Source organism: Grus americana, chromosome Z (genome assembly GCF_028858705.1).
Source record: "Grus americana isolate bGruAme1 chromosome Z, bGruAme1.mat, whole genome shotgun sequence".
Classification (NCBI taxonomy): domain Eukaryota; kingdom Metazoa; phylum Chordata; class Aves; order Gruiformes; family Gruidae; genus Grus; species Grus americana.
In genome coordinates this window covers 12,778,009-12,796,040 of record NC_072891.1, presented here as the reverse complement: position 1 = coordinate 12,796,040, position 18,032 = coordinate 12,778,009, and the positions used below count along the sequence as shown (strand labels likewise).

The 18,032-nt window shown below is 38.3% G+C and overlaps 1 protein-coding gene across 3 annotated transcripts in view; it reads left to right on the top strand.

The window, feature by feature from the left end:
• Positions 1-7,507, top strand: part of ZFR (zinc finger RNA binding protein) — a 47,897-nt gene extending 40,390 nt beyond the window's left edge. For 2 of the 3 annotated variants that reach the window (XM_054809680.1, XM_054809679.1), the window contains exons 16-20: positions 964-1,061; positions 1,878-1,973; positions 4,939-5,050; positions 5,161-5,258; positions 5,990-7,507. In XM_054809680.1, the coding sequence (XP_054665655.1) occupies positions 964-1,061; positions 1,878-1,973; positions 4,939-5,050; positions 5,161-5,258; positions 5,990-6,169 (584 nt within the window). In that variant the 3' untranslated portion in view covers positions 6,170-7,507. Of the gene's footprint in view, positions 1-963; positions 1,062-1,877; positions 1,974-4,938; positions 5,051-5,160; positions 5,259-5,989 lie in introns of those variants that run through there. The other variant, XR_008574650.1, reaches the window with a different exon arrangement.
• The last annotated feature ends 10,525 nt before the right edge of the window (positions 7,508-18,032 follow it).

The window sequence follows — 18,032 nt, the reverse complement described above, 5'->3', positions numbered from 1 at the left end:
GATCACTGCATTATATACGTAGAATTTTCAAGTATCCCGAGGATACCATTTCACATTGTTCAGTGGTTCCAGTTTCATTGATTAAACTACTTCCAAAAGGAGCCTGTAGTCTCTTCCTTTTTGGTAACAAAGCAATCAGCTTGGTAATTAAATCCCTTTCTGAACATTTAAATATACAAGACCTACTGTATTTTCTTTATCTTTCAGACATTCTGCTTTGTTTTTTAAACTATTCCTTGCTTTTCTTTTTCCTGCTGAATCTTAAGTAAAGCAGTCCCCTTTCAGATCCTTCCTTGCATCCAAAATGATATTGGAGCACATATATTATGGGGTGAGGAATTTTATTTATAAGAGTAAGAGAGAGGGTACTAGAAAAAAACAGAACTCTGTAATATTGAAAGAACATTTCATATTCCTTTAGTCAGGTTTTTAAAGCAAAATAATTTCAAGTTTAAGGTATGAGACAAATAACACCATTACTAAACAGTTAGTGCTTTTAAGATTTTTCTTTTAAAGAGTAGGTCCTAAATAACACATGACCATTAAAATTTACAAGAAACTAAGTCTGAATGTTTCTACTTGGTTAAAGTGGATTTTTGTGTTCCTTCTGTCTTGTGTTCTCTGTGCTGGTGCACTGTGTCCAACCATCCTTCCTTCAGTATTTAATTTTAGGGGATATGTGTTTTTCCAGTGTTAGCTTAAGTAAAGAAGTACTACGCATTGCATGATCTGCAATGCACTTGAAAATAACCTCAGAGCTAAAGTATAACATGCTCTTGGTCTCTGTACTGGGTCAATGCCCTGATCCTAATTGAATGACTTTTATTGAACATTTACATTTGTTGTTCAAGGGTTTAAACTTTAAATGGCATGTGTGACATTGAAGCTACTTTAAGGAAGTGTCTTGCTCACCTGGTCAAACACCCATTCCTCACTGCATTTTGCCAATTCAATCCATTTTAGATGTAACCTCGGGTATGGTGAAAGACCCACCGGACGTCTTGGACAGGCAAAAATGCCTTGACGCTCTGGCTGCTCTACGCCACGCTAAGTGGTTCCAGGTTCGGAACATCATTTTACTTTCTTCTTGTAGCCTTATGAGAGATTAGTTCAGTTGCAATATAAATGTTTAATTGTGTGAAAACACTCAGCATTGTTTCTGCTAATAATATTTTTTCTGGTCCCTAAATTTAAATGTAGAAAGTTGAGTATAGAGGAACTGCTTGCTGCAGTTATTGCTCATTTGACATTTTTTTTTCTGGTCATTGAGAAGGCGATGTTGAAAGCTTGACTCGCTTGAGGTGATCATATGTTGTATATTTGTTATATATTCCATAAGGCTGCAGAGTAACTTTGCTTTAAATAATGGAATATGTGTTTAAAGCTTTGTGTTTAGATTTAAGACTTTTTTTTTTTTCCTATTTCTTTAAGTGCATTAAGTGTAGGGAATGAAAGGTGAGAAGCAACTGTTTGGTTTAGTGACTTTGCATTCTGGCAAAGGCACGATAAAGAAACCAAACAGATTCCCTTGACCTTTCAGTCTCTATACCTATTTCTTAGATCTTTACTTTATCCTTTTTATTTCTAATATAGAAAGATACTGTATTTATTGTTACAAGTGAACATAGGTCAAAGTGTACAGGGGATCAAGAAATGTTGTTCTTGTATAACCTGTGCACTTTGACTTCTACAACCTTAAATTACTAACCCTGTATAAAATACTGCTGTAAATGGCAGCTCATGGAATAAAGTTGTAGAATGATTTGTTTCCATCTTGTATCTGAGCTTCCATTGAACAGTGGTGTTTTAGTCTTTCAACAAGTCCTAGTTGCTGTAGGTGCTGGAATTAATTAATTTGATTTTGTATTGCTCTCAAGGCTAGAGCTAATGGTCTGCAGTCCTGTGTGATTATCATACGTATTCTTCGTGACCTCTGTCAGCGGGTTCCAACTTGGTCTGATTTTCCAAGCTGGGTAAGTAATGTTCTTTTGAATGAGTCTTTTTAATACACATGGTACTGCAAGTAATACATAGGGAAGTGTTACTACAGTTTTTAAATGTAGACTTTTTCAAAAAGTAATGTAGGGTTTTGTTTGGGCTTTTTGGGTGGTTTTCCCAGCAAATAGGTTTCCCTCTAAAAATTTAATTTTCTGAGGTTTTGTCATTTGGAGCTGGATTTTTTTTTTTCCCCAAAGGAATTTTCTTGTTCTTTCGTATTATTTGTGGGTAGCATTCTTACTCCAGATTTTAGCATTTTTTTCCTTTACTCTGTATAAAAGAATCTATTTTTTTCTAACCACCTACTCTGAATTGCTTGGCGTTTACTGGAAGTTATTTAAAATAGTGTCAGCTGTGTTCAGATAGTTCTGTGATAACAGAAAGGCTACTTGAAAGAATAAATCACAGTAATTCCTGTGATCATTAAGATGAAATACCACAGTACTTCAGTACAGTCTGCGGATGTGTCACCATTAGCATTTTAATTAGTGTCACTTAGATCTCTAGGTTGTACCAGGTTACCTCACTTAATTCTTGCAGCCAAGTGTTCTTGGAGCATTCTTTTCACATCGACTATCTTGAGTGATGCTCTCCAGGAGTACAGCATGTGCTCCACATACTAACAGATGTTCAATCTGTGGACTGGACAAAGTTAGTCTGAAACAAAATCTCTGAAACATGTATAATGTGGAAGTAAACTTATCTCTGACTGTTTTGTTTCACAGACAAAATCCTGTTGTACTGTGCTGCTTCCTTTTCAGTTTTGGCAGGAAGAGCGCTAACATTGTCAAGACAGTTTGAGTGGTTGGCATTATTTCAATAAGAAATGTTTTAAAACTGTATTAAGCTTGCAGACAATTTTATTAAATTACTTATGATAATATTTATTGCTTCTGGAAAAATGTGGAGCAGTTGTTTCTGGTTTTTAAATATTTAAGATTTTTTTAAAAGTTCCAGTTTCTGTGCTGTGTTTCATGAAAGATACACTCCACAAATATAGCTTGAAAGAAGCTAAGAAGTATGTAAGTGCCCTTTTAATATCACTGTGATACCGAGTTGCCAAAGAATAAACTCTGGCATACTTTTAGAAAAGCATCCTTAGAACTCTTGTAACACACACCAGGCACATAGATGAAGAGCAAGGAATGTTGTTTCTTATTTCTCACATCATCTGGCACATCCAGAAGGGAAGAGAGGTGTGAAGCAATGTGTCAGGCCTAGCTGTGTCTCAGTTCTCTCCAAAAGTGATTCCTGGTTTGCTCCTGGTACTTGATGCATTCTCAGTGACATAGATCAACATTGAAGTCTATGTGGTCAGCTGTTCTTTTGGCCAGTTGGCAAAGTCTTACTGATAAACAATGACAGAATGAAAATGGTGATTTTAAATATATTTAATTTCTGCCAGTCAAAGATGGAATTTCATAGATTGAAGAAATACATTTTTCTGGATACAGAACTTCTAACTTGTACACTAGCATCCTGTTACAAACCAAAGAGATGCCAGAGTTTTCCAAAAAGAACCTAAGTAGTTGTAAAAATAAAAGATATTAGGAAGTCTGAATATGGACATTAGTAGCACCCTCTTTACCTAAATTGGAAGAATTTTGTCAAGTTCCAACAAGTTCCGAGCTATTATTCAAGGTTGATTTTTAAACTTGAAATCCAGCCTTTTGTGCATGTAAACACCAGGGCATCATAATTCACATTTTCCTAGGATTAAGTTGTAGACTCTAGTGTATTGTATAAGGATCCAAAAGAATTAGATCTGAGTAAATGCAAGAACATGATCTGCTTTTCTTCTTTCATGCTGTATTTTGCTCCATACTTGAAAACAACTAAAGTACTGTTGCTAAATCCTGAGTGATACAGTGAGAGTGTGGAAATACCATAATCAAGAATTGAAATTCATCAGTTAAATGGAGCTAAACTAGAAAGGAATGGGCACCCTTAGTGAAGAATTGTAATCAACACTGCCTGTAGTTACATGCATGCATTAGAATAGGTATTTACTCCTGGAAAGTAAAAATAGAAGGCAGTATTTGAACAACTGTAAATTCAGTGGGGAGGACCAACAAACAACGCCCCCCAAAAAACCACCAAAAAACAAGAGACACATTGCTTGAGAATTAAACTTGCCAAAGAGGTAGTATTGAAACATCCATTTAATGATGAAATAAAACTAAGGAAAGGTATTCTTTACTTTTGCAAATATCTTTTACAGGTTTTTCTGGAAAAAATACTGTCTAATAAAGGTAAACAATGGAAATACAGAAAAAACCCCAATATTTGAAGTACAGCTGAGCATTCAAACCATTTTAATTAATATCAAATATCAATTGTATCAATTTCAGAAAGCTTGTTTGTCATCAGTATTTTTTTTACACTTCTTTAAGATCTGAGTTAGTGTTAGCCTATATCCAGGAGAAAACTTGCTGTGAACTTCAGTTTTGCTAAACTGAAGAACTAGTAACCACTTAAATGTTTAAAGATCATTAAATTCAGGATGCTTTAAGTTTTTGTACTCTTGTAGAAAAAAATTATTTTTCTATATCATCCTGTTAATTTCATTAGATATACTGTGTGCTGTTCATTCATGTGGTTGACAGATTAATGTGACCCACCACGTTTCATACTCTCTCAAAAAATGTTTGGGCAAGTTGTGTACCTGCATACGTAGACTACTACTGTATAAATTTCTACAAAGCTTTTGAATAACTTGTGATGAGAAGCCTATCAGTATCAGTAATCAGTGTTGCACCAGCTTTCTTTCTATTCATCTTTACAAAATACCTGATTTTTTTTCCATTTTAACTGAAAGTGTTCTGTGATGAGTAAAGTTCTTCAAAATTCTGAATTCAAAAGTTCTGTATTGAACAACAGTAGTAGGTTTTTTCTGTTTTAATTTTCTAAATTGGCTGGATTTTCTTATTGTTGGTCTAGGCTATGGAGTTGCTTGTGGAAAAAGCAATTAGCAGCGCTACTGGACCACAGAGTCCTGGGGATGCACTGAGAAGAGTTTTTGAGTGTATATCTTCAGGAATAATCCTCAAAGGCAAGTTGCATTTGATCAGTGTCTGTATACTTATGCTTAACTACTGTAAAATCTGTAATCTTTGTTGAAATAAGGTAGACATGTGCTACTAATTAGCCTAACCATTGTAGGTGGCCCTGGCCTTTTGGACCCTTGTGAGAAAGATCCTTTTGATACACTTGCTGTAATGACAGATCAGCAACGAGAGGATATTACTTCGAGTGCACAGGTAAGGAAACGTACCTGTGAAGTAACTAAATTTGATGCTGCTTTTGGAGGTGATTTTGTTTTGTTTTTAAATGGAGTTATATGGTTGACGTGAATTTTCCTTTCTTAGAACATAGTTCAGTCTTTCAGATGATCAGTCTTAAGCTAGGCAATAAAAAGTCACAACAGAGGATGTATAATAGTGTTCATTTTTGCACTAAAATTAGCATATTTTCTAATATGCTAAAAATTTGAAGCCCTCCCATCTATGTATATCCATAAAGATGCTCACTCTACAGAAGTATGTTACTAGATTTCAAATTACATTGGCATTTAATATTTTATGAATAAGTCTGTAAGTTTAATTTTTCATGTTTATTGTATCCACTTGAGAGTATTGACTATTCATGCTTGCAGCTTAAGCTTACTGCCCCTACTTCTTCATTTGATCCTTTTGCTACAGATTACTAACATGTAATGCGACATGTGACAAGCCTTAGCTGCTTCAGTGCAAGTCCAGCAGCTAAAACACATGTACATTATCTTTAAACTGAGATGATGTACTTTGTACAGAAGCAGCAAATATGACATACACTTTTTATTGTGTTGACTTCGTTGGGGGAAGGAAGAGGAGATTATGAGAGCTAAGCATAATATCGTACACTGCTAATGTTCTTCATTAATTGTTTGACAGAGTACTCAAAATTGACATTGGTTTCTAACAGAAATACCTTATTTTTACCCTTTTTCTAGTTTGCACTGAGACTCCTTGCATTCCGTCAAATACACAAAGTTTTAGGAATGGATCCGTTACCACAGATGAACCAACGCTTCAACATCCATAATAATCGTAAAAGGAGAAGGGACAGTGATGGGGTTGATGGATTTGAAGCAGAGGGAAAAAAAGACAAAAAAGATTATGATAACTTTTAAAAATGATGTTTGTCATCACATCAAAGGTGATAAAAAGTCCATTTGTTGCCTTGCATTTACTTCATTCATAATAATGTCTGTTTAAAACATCCAAAACCAACTTGGGAATTAGATTTGGGAGAGTACAACCTAGCTCTTCTGTGAGATTCTGAATATTTTAATGGATGTACAATAACAGACAAATTATGGATGGAAAGACTGCAAATGGAAACTCTGTTGTCATAGGAAAAAATAGTTTTCCCTCATTGCATTTTCTTTAAATGTGTTGCTAACTTTAGTAACTTTTCTTCTTTTTTTTTTTGTCTTTTTTATTAACAAGTGCGTTGTCTTCTTATATTGACTGTATTTAATGCAGCATTTGTGCTTCCATTGCTATGTGTATTTTGACTTTTTATTTAGAAGGTTTTTTGTTTGCCTTTGACACTAGTTGTATAAGTTACTTTGTGTTAGATAGTATAAACTGTTACCCTCCCAATTAATATTTTACAGAACTTTTTTTTTTTTTAAGTGAGACTGCAGGATTATGGTTTTTTTCTAAATGTGAAGGGGTTACAACACATAATTATCCTGCCATTTGAGTGCTCGGAATTAAATGTTTTTGCCAATCTTGTGGCATTTGTCTCCTTAGTGTGATATAACGGTGTAATTAAGACAAATTTGTGTTAATCTAATCAAGTTTGCTGTTAGTTGTGCATTAGCAGTATAAAAGCTAATATATACAGTATGGTCTTGCAACAGTTCTAAAGCAACTGCATAATTGATCAAAGTTTTGCATGATGTTTTTGTTTAAATAGAAGGGCTTTTAAAACTATCATTTTAGGTTAATTGCGTAGGTCTTTGTATGATTGACTTTGTGACATAGCAAGGCCAAAAAATAACTTTCTGAATTTCTTTTCTCAACATACAAGCAAAGGCAGGCATTTCCCATTTAGACAAAGTTAGTCATTCTTTTCAGTCAACTTTGTCGATATGATACTAATGCCTCTCAGCCCTTAAAATAAATGTTTGTCATATCAGTGCCTGTGAGGTTATTCCTTATAGCTATTCCTGTATAAACTTTCTGTGATTTTTTCAATAATTCAAATTTTAAAAGTGAAGTATTACTGAAAAAGTGAAGGTTATCAAAGAAAAAACCCAGAAAATTATTTGATGTGGCCATAGTGTATGCTTATGTCTCTTTCAAAAAGCTAAATATAGCAGTGGTGTAAGTCAAGTTACATCATACTGTTGATGTATGCTCTGATACACAGGTGTGATTTGTTGTCACAGCACTACAGTGGAATACACAAATAAAAACTAAAATTTATTAAATGACTAAAATTCATTATACACTGAAAACTGAAGTTTCATTCTGTTCAATGTGTATTATGCTTTGTTACAAACCCATAAAAACCAGATTAACATAGACTAACATTCCGGCAATTACTTCATTGATGGCTGTAGGAGACTATCACACATTACAAAGATCATTTGTTATCTCTGGTACCATTTATTAAAAAAACCTTTTGTTCTATTTTGAGGTCGAATTTGTCTTTGACCTTTTTAATAAGTAACTCTTGGAGTAAGGGGATATTTCTGTTTGCAGCACCTACTGCTAGCGGCATGGGCCTGTTGAATAAAAATACAATATTTTAGAAAAATAGTTGGACTCTAAAGACTTAAAGAAAATTAATACACTGTTCTTCAAGCATCAGAGTGCAATTTTTAAGGGAGTGATTATTAGTGGTTAGCAAATAAAAGGAAAGCTTTCTCGTTGTAGGAAAGATTTCTTATTAATTTCACCATCAGAAATATAGAAAGCAGAAATGCTTTAAAAAAAAGATTACACTAGTTGTCCACCCTTGGTGCGTAGCTCCAAGCATGTGCTTGTTCTTAGCCTTTTTTTAAGAGGACATCTTGCTGCCGTGGTGTCTAGTTAGCCATTACTATTTATTTTGACAGCTACAGGTGCTATTCATGTGGCTAGTTCAACTCCATACCAAAGTTTCTTTCCTCATAAAGCAAATTTGTCTATTCAGGAATCTGACCCTAAAATTTAGGATTAAAAAGGTCAAAGATGTATTTTGGATTTCCTGTATTTTTGTTCTACTGGCTTTTAACTCTTAACCAGTTTCTGGATCTTTTGAAATATTGTATACTTGTAGTGATTCCACATTAAAAATGAAGCTGTGACTATGATTTTTGTGCTGTGTGGTGAAGAGTGAATTTGTAGTTTGTTTCTGGATTTCCTGCCCATTTTATTGGGCTATACATCTGGCTCTTGTTTTTCCATTCTTCATAGATTAACAAGATTTTAAAAAGTACAAAGGTAGCTTTGACTCTAAATATTACACTGTGCACTTAGAAAGACAAAACCAAAGACCAAGTAATCAATTTATGAACAAGTAATCATTTTAATATCCTGTATTTCAGCTAGCAGTTTACTAATAAGCAGTGTTCGCACTGTATGTTTAATCTCAAAATCCCAGACACCACAGTCATCATACACCAAAGAGAAACGTACATGGCAAGAGTTTTCCCTTCAGTGCTCCCCTTGGAAGAACAGTTTGTGAAAACATGAGCTCTTCTCTTCTGAAGCTTTTTCAAACTTTGACTTGTCTGCCTAGTCTGTAAGCGTGTCCTGTCTGTGAGCGGTGGTTTCACGTGGGTTCCTGTATAGAGGCATTGTTAGAAATTAGTCTGTTGGACACAGTCCATCAGCTTCTTGCCCTACTATGAAATGCTAGAAGAACTGTTAAATCTTTTAGAGCTATTGAATGTGATGGATTCATTTGCCGCTTCGATTTTTAGACCTATTTCACTACTCAGAAGTGATTTAATAGTACTTAAAATTGTTGTACCTAGCAAAGTTCTGAGAGTTGGAATCAACTTTCAATATTCCTACAACAATTGGTATGCACATTTAACATTCTTGTTCCTGGTTGAATACCTGCTGATCATTAGTCTGTTAAGCATTCACACAATGCCAAATTTATTTCTTTATTAAACAATTGAGACTTGTTTGGACAACCCAAATGGCTTTTAATAGCATACCATTAATAATAGAGGACGGAAAAAAAGTAGAAGGCACAATTTGCAATCTGTTTTTTTTCCACTTACATTGTAGGTTTACACAGTATAGTGATAACAAAAACATCTGTTTTCCTTCTGTTTGTTGGGGTTTTTTCTCTAAAAGCTGCAAGGCAAAGAGCTTCCTAGCCAAAAAAGGCTAGCAAATTAAATTTCTGTGAGAGATTCTTTTCTAAATCTTCTCAAGAGTTCTTTTTTCCTGCAGTGTGGTATTTCTCAGCCTTTTTAAAATGAAATAGACATCCTAGTCTTTTGGGGAGGAAAAAAAAATCCAAGGAGTGTCATCTACAGAGTTATCACAATGGTTTTGATTTACATCCAGATAAAAACCAGGCTTCATTCTCTAAATACCTGTTAATTCATATTCTCCCATTTTGATCCGCTTTCTCATTTGGATTATGAAAATGTATATATATGTTTCTAGTACTGAGAGAAATTTGCTGATGTTTATTAAACTGCTTTCTGATGGTTTACAGTTTGCATTTTAAGAAATGCTGCCCTGATAGCACTTGGCAAGTGTAAAGTTCCAAACAGGGTAAAGGTCTTTTTGTTTTTCATGTGTTCATGATTGGCAGCTGTTGCTGGGGAGTTTTATCCTGCACAGTGCAAGCTTTCCCACTTAACGTAGCCTTAACATATCTGCATTAGCAAGGGTCATCATTAAGAGTCATCTTCTTTAATATGTGTGTTTCCTTAAACTATTTTGCAAAGCCATGGCCATTAATATTTATTCTGAAACCAGTGATTGATTTGTTGCAGGGTAGGTTAAGGCCTATCAGCTTTTAGAGGCTCAGTGTAGCTTGAATACTTTCACATGTATTCTACAGCAATTCTATTTCAGGTTGTCCTAAATCCAAAGAAATACAGATTGGCATCAAGAAACCTCTATGGATTTTTGAAGTTTTCTATATTTAAAAATCTAAGATTGCAGCATGGAATAGCTGACCAAGAGAAAATAAATCACTTTTTCCATTTCACATTCCCAAATATTTGTTTCCAATAATATATCCAGTTTCAAGTTCATTATCATTTTGGTGGCCTTTTACAGAACAAAGGGCACATGCATTTTAGCAGGAAAATGTCCACTCTTCCCAGCCTTTTTCCCTTTGATGGTCAATCACTTCTATAGCTGCATTTTTCCAGTGAAAAGAAGTAATCTTTGAGTGAATTGACTTTGAGAAGAGAGAAGAAAGGGGAAAAAGCTCAAGAAAAATGCTACTAGAAAGAACAGAGCTGATTAAATGGGCCTAAGTGAAGAAATAAAATGAGGAAGGCCGTTAGACAGCTACAAATGAAATAAAAAATGAAAGAAAAGTTACATCAAGGAGTAAAACAGTCAGCTACAAACTAGAAAAATAGTTTGGGAAAATGAAGAGAAAGGCTCTATTTTGTGCAGAGAGAACACCTAGTCCAGTACGTGATTTGCTACCCATGCAGCAACTGCAGTGCTCCACAAAAAGATAGAAGAAAAAATAAGTGCCAGGTGATTGAGGAGTTTGAGACTGAAATGGTTTGGGCCAGGTGTTAATAAATTTTACATGAAATGTCACTGCAAATGCGCTGGGAGGAAAAGTGAAGGGAGAGATGAAGAGAAGGGACTGACCTTTCTTCCATCTGTCCTGCTTCACAGGCAAAACTGTACATCTAGTGTCCGTGCCTTGCCCCCTTACATGTGAATGAAGAGGACAATGTTGTTCCAAACACTTGGAAACCAAAATGGATGCTGCACAGCCAAAAAAAAAAAAAAGTGCAGTGTTATGCAGGAAATTAACAGGCTCAGCTGAGCTAAGATTTGAAACTTCCCTGTGTGCTCACAACAGCAGAGAGCGCTCTGTCATTAGCAGCAGCTTCCATTTGGAAAGGCAAAGTTAATTTTCACATTGCTGTGACAAGCACGAAGCAAAAACTGATGTTTCAGCTACGCCAGCATTCCTCTCTATTGCCAAAGAATGCATTTTAAAAGAATTTAAAAATAAATAATAATAAAAAAGCAGCAAAGTTGCCATGGCAGCAAAATCCAATATAAAAAATCTGTTTGTGCATAAGAAGAGACCAGTGGTTAGAAACACAATCGGGACTATCTCATGAATAAATTAGAAGGAAATACTTTTGGGGGTGAAGAAATGAAACAGTTCAGAGTAAGCATAGGAGAATGGAGAAGAGAGATTCAATTTGTCCAGAATCACTGGGGGGACTGCAAAGAAGAAAGGAGCTGTAGAAGGATTGCTCCCAGGAAAGGATTCCTGCTGAGGAACATGACCTGAGAGAGAGATTATAAAGGAAGACTTGAGAAAATGTGTGTCAAAAGAGTGTATCTGGCAAATAATTGGGAACAGAAGTAGGAAATTTCGGATGCAATTCTGCATTTCTGCTTTCTTGCATCCATTTCTTAAGAAACTTCTTGCAGCTGCTGCCAGGGGTGATTTCAGGGCAATAGATTCAGAATAAGCATTCCTCATATGGCAGTGGTAAATCATAAACCAGGATTCTGGATGCTTTAACTAATGTCCCCAGCATGTTCTCCGGCATATACAAAGGCATAAGATGTGCCAATTTACAAGCTGTGTGACCAATTCAGAGCTCCTATTACAGGATACACCAGGGCTGAAGTGTTTCCTAAGGAGCAATGAAGCACAGTGACAAAAAAATGACCTGAAAGCCAAGGGCTTGCAACAAAGTCAACACAAGAAATTTCCACTGACTCTCTGGTGCTTTGTATGTTGTCCTTGAGGAACACTCCCTCTACAAATGTCACCCACGCATCTGTGCTAGTTTTGGCTGGGGTAGAGTTAATTTTCTGGGAAGAAGGTGGGGGGGTGTTCAGAGTGATGGCGTTTGTCTTCCCAAGTCACCGTTACGTGTGACAGAGCCCTGCTTTCCTGGAGATGGCTGAACACCTGCCTGCCCGTGGGAAGTGGGGAATGAATCCCTTGTCTTGCTTTTGCTTTTGCTTTACCTATTAAACTGTCTTTATCTCAGCCCAAGAGTTTTCACACTTTTACTCTTCTGATTTTCTCCTCCTTCCCGCCAGAGGGGAGTGAGCGACCGGCTGTGTTTGCCGGCCAGGGTTAACCACAACAGCTTGAGAAAACAATGGAAGATTCAAAATTACTTATTTCCTTGAAAAAACCTTCTGGAGTTCTGGAAGTGCAGGTGAGGTCTGGTGAGTTCATTTGTCCCTGAGACAAATGTTTCCAAATACCCATCCGACATTCAGGTGTGCCAAATTCCTATGCAGACATCAGCATGAATATGTTTTAATTCTAGAAAGTTTGGTCAAGAAACTCTCCAAAGGTCTGGAGCTGAAAACCACAGCAATTCCAGAGAAAGTGTCCTAGCAAATCACACACAGTTGCTAACAGGGAAGAACACATGGGTTTATGAGATTTCTTTTACAAGATTTGCTGCTTCTACAAGGTTTGCTACTTCAAAGATTCATTTGTCTGTACCAGGTAAAGGTTTACCTTGCTTAGACAAAGGTCTTTCTCGAGTCAGGGACAAAAATGGAAAACTGCAGCCAGCGTCTAAATTCATGTTTCTGTTTTCATAGAATCACAGGATGGTCTGGGTTGGAAGGGACCTCAAAGATCATCTAGTTCCAACCAACCCTGCCATGGGCAGGGACACCCTCCACTAGACCACGTTGCCCAAAGCCCCATCCAACCTGGCCTTGAACACTTCCAGGGATGGGGCATCCACAGCTTCTCTGGGCAACCTGTGCCAGTGCCTCACCACCCTCACAGGGAAGAATTGCTTCCTCATATCTAATCTAAATCAACCCTCCTTCAGCTTAAACCCATTCCCCCTTGTCCTGTCACTACACTCCCTGATAAACAGTCCCTCTCCAGCTTTCCTGTAGGCCCCTTCAGGTACTGGAAGGCTCCAATTAGGTCTCCTTGGACCCTTCTCTTCTCCAGACTGAACAGCCCCAACTCTCTCAGCCTGTCCTCACAGGAGAGGCGCTCCAGCCCTTTGATCAACTTCGTGGCCCCCTCTGGACTCTCTCCAACAGCTCCATGTCTCTCCTGTACTGGGGCCCCCAGAGCTGGATGCAGTACTCCAGGTGGGGTCTCACAAGAGTAGAGTAGAGGGGCAGGATCACCTCCCTTGACCTGCTGGTCACGCTGCTTTTGATGCAGCCTGGGACACGGTTGGCTTTCTGGGCTGCAAGTGCACACTGCCGGCTCATGTTGAGTTTCTTGTTCACCAAAACCTCAAGTCTTTCTCCTCAGGGCTACTCTGAATCCATTCCCCACCCAGACTGTAGTTGTGCTTGGGATCGCCCTGACCCATGTGCAGGACTGTGCACTTGGCCTTGTTGAACTTCATGCAGTTTGCTCACCCCTCAAGCTTGTCCAGGTCCCTCTGGATGGCATCCCTTCCCTTCTGTGTGTTGACCGCACCACACAGCTTGGTGTCCTTGACAAACTTGCTGAGGATGTGCTCCATCCCACTGTCCGTATCACTGACAAAGATGTTAAACAGTGCCGGTCCTAGTACTGACCCCTGAGGAATGACCCCACTCATCACTGGTCCCCACTTGGACATCAAGCTGTTGACTGCAAGTCTTTGAGTGTGACCTTCCAGCCAATGGCTCATCAAATCCATGTCTCTCCAATTTAGAGACAAGGATGTCATGTGGGGTCATTAGTTTCTGCTAAACAGCATGTAGGTTTCCTTAAGGGGTAGGTTTGTGCCTGTGTCTTAAATTAGCTGGGCTGGAATTTTTAGTTACAGTAACTGTATGGGAACTGGGGATGACAGCATGAGCATTTAGCTGGATGGCTTCTGTCAGTACCCCAGATATGTGATTATTGACTCACACATGCATTTTTCATTAGGAAATCAAAGCCAAGAGTATGTCAAGGGCCTAGGAGGCAAAGTAAAACAAGCACATGTTTTACTTCAGTCATGTACTAGATAGAATTTTCATGGCTAAAGGAAAGAACAGAAGAGAGAAGATGCTGTTAGCAAAAGCTTCAAGTCTCTATGTGTACTGCAGAATGAGAAGAAGCTACTGTCTAGGCCTAATACTGAGTATTTCTCCCTACAGATACACTGGAACTAGAATGTTGATCTTCTCTTTCCTGAGGTTCATTCCAAGACATAGAGTCAATTCAAGCTCTTTGAAGTCAGGAGGACCATATGTCGATTTATCATTCTTGTTTTCTAAGAGCTCATGATCCTTTGCACCTCCTTTTGGACTGCAGGTTGAGAAGAACTGAGGGTGAGGGGTGAGCCCTGACTTATCTCTGCTTCACATCCAGCCATCGCATAGGCTTTCTTCTGATATTGATGGGCTTTGGCTCACCCTTTGGGTATTATGAAGAAGAAGCCTCTAGCCTGAAGTAAGTTGGATTCACAGCCTTTTGGAGAATAAAAGGAAGAGGTTCACCACACAACAAAGAAGTCTGTGTGTGCCCATGAAGAAGTAATTGTGTTTGCTTTCAAGAGAGCTAAAAAAAAAAGTGGGGAACTTCTCTAGCTCCTGTGTTCTTGTTTCTGATACCCATGCTTCCTTGAGTGAGTAGAGTTATTAGTTACTCACTTCCTCTTCTCCCATTTGTAGCTAAGAAAAGGAAGTAGTTTTGCTATTAGACGTGAGGTGCTTTGTTCCCTCAATTTTCACAGCTGTCATAGCAATACTTTGTTTTCCATCCTCAAGTTTAAAACATATAATTCCCAGCTGTGACTCTATGACTAAAGAAACACTCTGATCCAGGGTGTGTTCTAAGCAGTTACTGCCTCTGTCCTCCTCCTCATTATGTACTTGTTAATTTAGTTTTGCACTCTGCTGCATTCATGTTTTGGCACTATGTGCTCCAAATGGCAGATGAGCCTTCCTGGAAAGTGGTGGGATGCCCCCATGGCCGCTCTCTACAGCCTTTTACTATCTAGAGTATCACTTGACCAAGTCAAGTTTCAGTTTGCTCATTAGCTCTGGAATACCCTTGCAGAACAAAAACATTCAGTAATTAGGGGATGGACAAAAAATTGCAATGGTCTCTATTGCTACTGCTGAAGGAACTGCTGTTTGCCATCTGAGTCATGAACTGGCCACATGGGACCTCCCAGATGGCTTTACTTAAGAAATAAAATGCACCTCCTCAACCACCTTCAGGGAGGAACTGAGCACATCATGTCCCAAGACTGAGACACAGGATGGTGCAGGAGTCAGAGCTGGAGGTTTCAGCTGAGGAGAGCTGGTATAGAGCTACTTTGCCTGCACTGGGGCAGATTCACACAAAACCTCCCCAAAGAAATTAGGTTGTCACAACAATGAATAGAAAACTCTGCTTTAAAAATTGAAATGCACAATACAGTCAGTAAAGACAACACCGCAAGAAAGATAGAAGATAAAGAATTCATATAGGACAGCATTACACAGTCTCTGACCATATACTTAGGAAATGAGAATGAAAACAAATGGGTATCTTCCACAGCTCTAAATATGACCTTGGAGTTCACTATGAAGGTGCCAGACTGTAAAGGATGAAATCAGAACCAAGTTTGGAAACAAACTCCCAAAGGACACCTGAAAGTACCAGCAGATGAAAACGTCAATGTGAATCCAGTGCTAAAAGCACCATCTTAGACTAGAGCCCTTCTTTTATCACCTTTTTTTATAGAATTGTTTTAATTTGCATAAAGCTAACATACATAACTTTTAGTAGGAAATTATTTTAACCCGTGTAAAGCAGAGATAGCTGCTGGCTGTTTATAGGCAGACAGATTTGCTGACCTTTCCCCAAAGGATATCCCAGTACGTTCCTCATTTCCAATTTTTTCTTTGATAGTTTCCAGTAGTCTGACTTCCAGCTTAGTCTTGTCTTCTACATTTCTTGCATACTGATTTCAGCTACTTTAATGTCGTTTCATACTAAGCCCTAAACTGAGTTATTTAATTGAACAATACAAATAGGGAGTATCAGACCCAGCATGCATGGTCAATCTCTGCATACTCAGGGTAAATCCAACACTTTTGGGACACCTCCTACCTTCTGAGCACACACAGCCATCTGTGAGGCTCTGGGAAGTGTCAGACTAATTATGCATATACCAGAGAAATTTCCAGATTTCTACATGTAAAGGCAATTGTTCTGGTAATGCCCAGGCAAGCATAAAGCAAGAAAAATCTTCAAATTGTACCCAGGTACCTTTTCTGGATAGAAAAAGAGGATTGGGAAACCGTGACAAATGGTAACTGTGGGATTCTCTTTCCAGCTGCTACTTCAAAATCTTTACCTGTGTCATCACTGGAATTGCATTTACTAAGAGCAGTGTCCAGACACGGATCCAGCTGTGGTGCAAGGGTCACAGGGGGAGCACAGCTGCAGAGTCCTGCAGTGATTTACCACTCTGGGATGGAAGCTCTGCATGCATCTGTGCCTTTGCAGGCCTATGGCAGGGCAAAACCTCCCTTTATTTTCTTCAAAATGAGGAAATAGGGAGTAGAAATTCAGATGTAGTCATGCAAGTTTGCTCAACACTGAGCAATGGCTTTTAATACTTAATTCATTACAACTGCTCAACCTACACCAAAGCACCCACAACACACAGTGACCTGCACCCCTGCCCACCTGAGCACCCTTGGGACTCCCCAAGGCACCGAAGTTTACAAAGTCCCAGCTCAGAAAAGCCGAAATGTGGTATAAAGCCATATTCAGTGATCTTTGCCAACTGTGCGCTGGATACTGCCTTATCTGGGCTACTCATTTCCCAGAGCCAAAGCAATCCTGATGAGGACTGCCACAAAGGAAAATACGAGATACAACTCGTTGTAGTTAAGAGGATCCCTGAAAGAAAACTGATAGGAAAGCTGCAAACACCTCCTTTGTGGCTCCCCTCCATCAGCTGTTCCCACCAAGCCTGGGCACAGCTGAGAATTCAGCCCAAAGAATGACTCAAATTTATGGCATGTAAGTTTTTTAAACAAAGCAGTCTCTGTTCCTGGGAAGAGCAGAGCTGGTCTGTGAGTTTCTCTCCTGCAGACAGCTTTAAAGGTAAATAACATGATTATATTTTTAGAAAGAATGCAAAATATCAGGATAAGATGGGGGTGGTGAAATGCCATATGTTCTTTACCCACCACAGACAAACTAGAACTTGACTTTTGAAAAGTTTTACTCTTCTACATTTGCATGACTGTCATTGACATACATCTAAAATTGAACAAAAATAAATTACATGATTTTATGAGTTTTTTTAGGGTTTTTTTATAATGGACAGGAAGTCATTGGCAGCATGGAACAAGACTTCCCATTCAGAAGTAACCTGGGAAGACAGATCCTGTTAATAAACCATCCTAGGAACTTCAATTTGTTGCAGAAATTATATTTTAAAAAGTCTTTGTGGTGATGAGAACAATCCCAAATAATACAACACCGAACCATCTTATTTCCTCACAGGGAGGGGCTGATTCAGAAAAACACTACAGAGTAAAAATGCTGGAGGGAGAAGGCACATGAAAATAACAGAAAAGTTAATATATAAATACATAAATGAGAGGCAGTAGATGACTACAGGGGGAGTGTAAAGACAGAAGGGGAAGGGTGATCCTCAGAAAAGCCAGCTTCAGCCTGGCCAGGCTGATTTCCTGAGGTGCCCTGAGCCTTGGGCAGTCTCTTGAGGCTGTTTCTGAACAAGGAATTTATTTGGTTACCCCTGTTACCTTCAGAAGGAGCCTCTTTCCCTCCAGTCTGAAGGGGCAACCTACGGAGATGAGGTGGCTGGGCTGAAGTTGGCTTTTGTGACAGGCGCTCACAGACACTCAAGATTTTAACAAAGAGAGAAG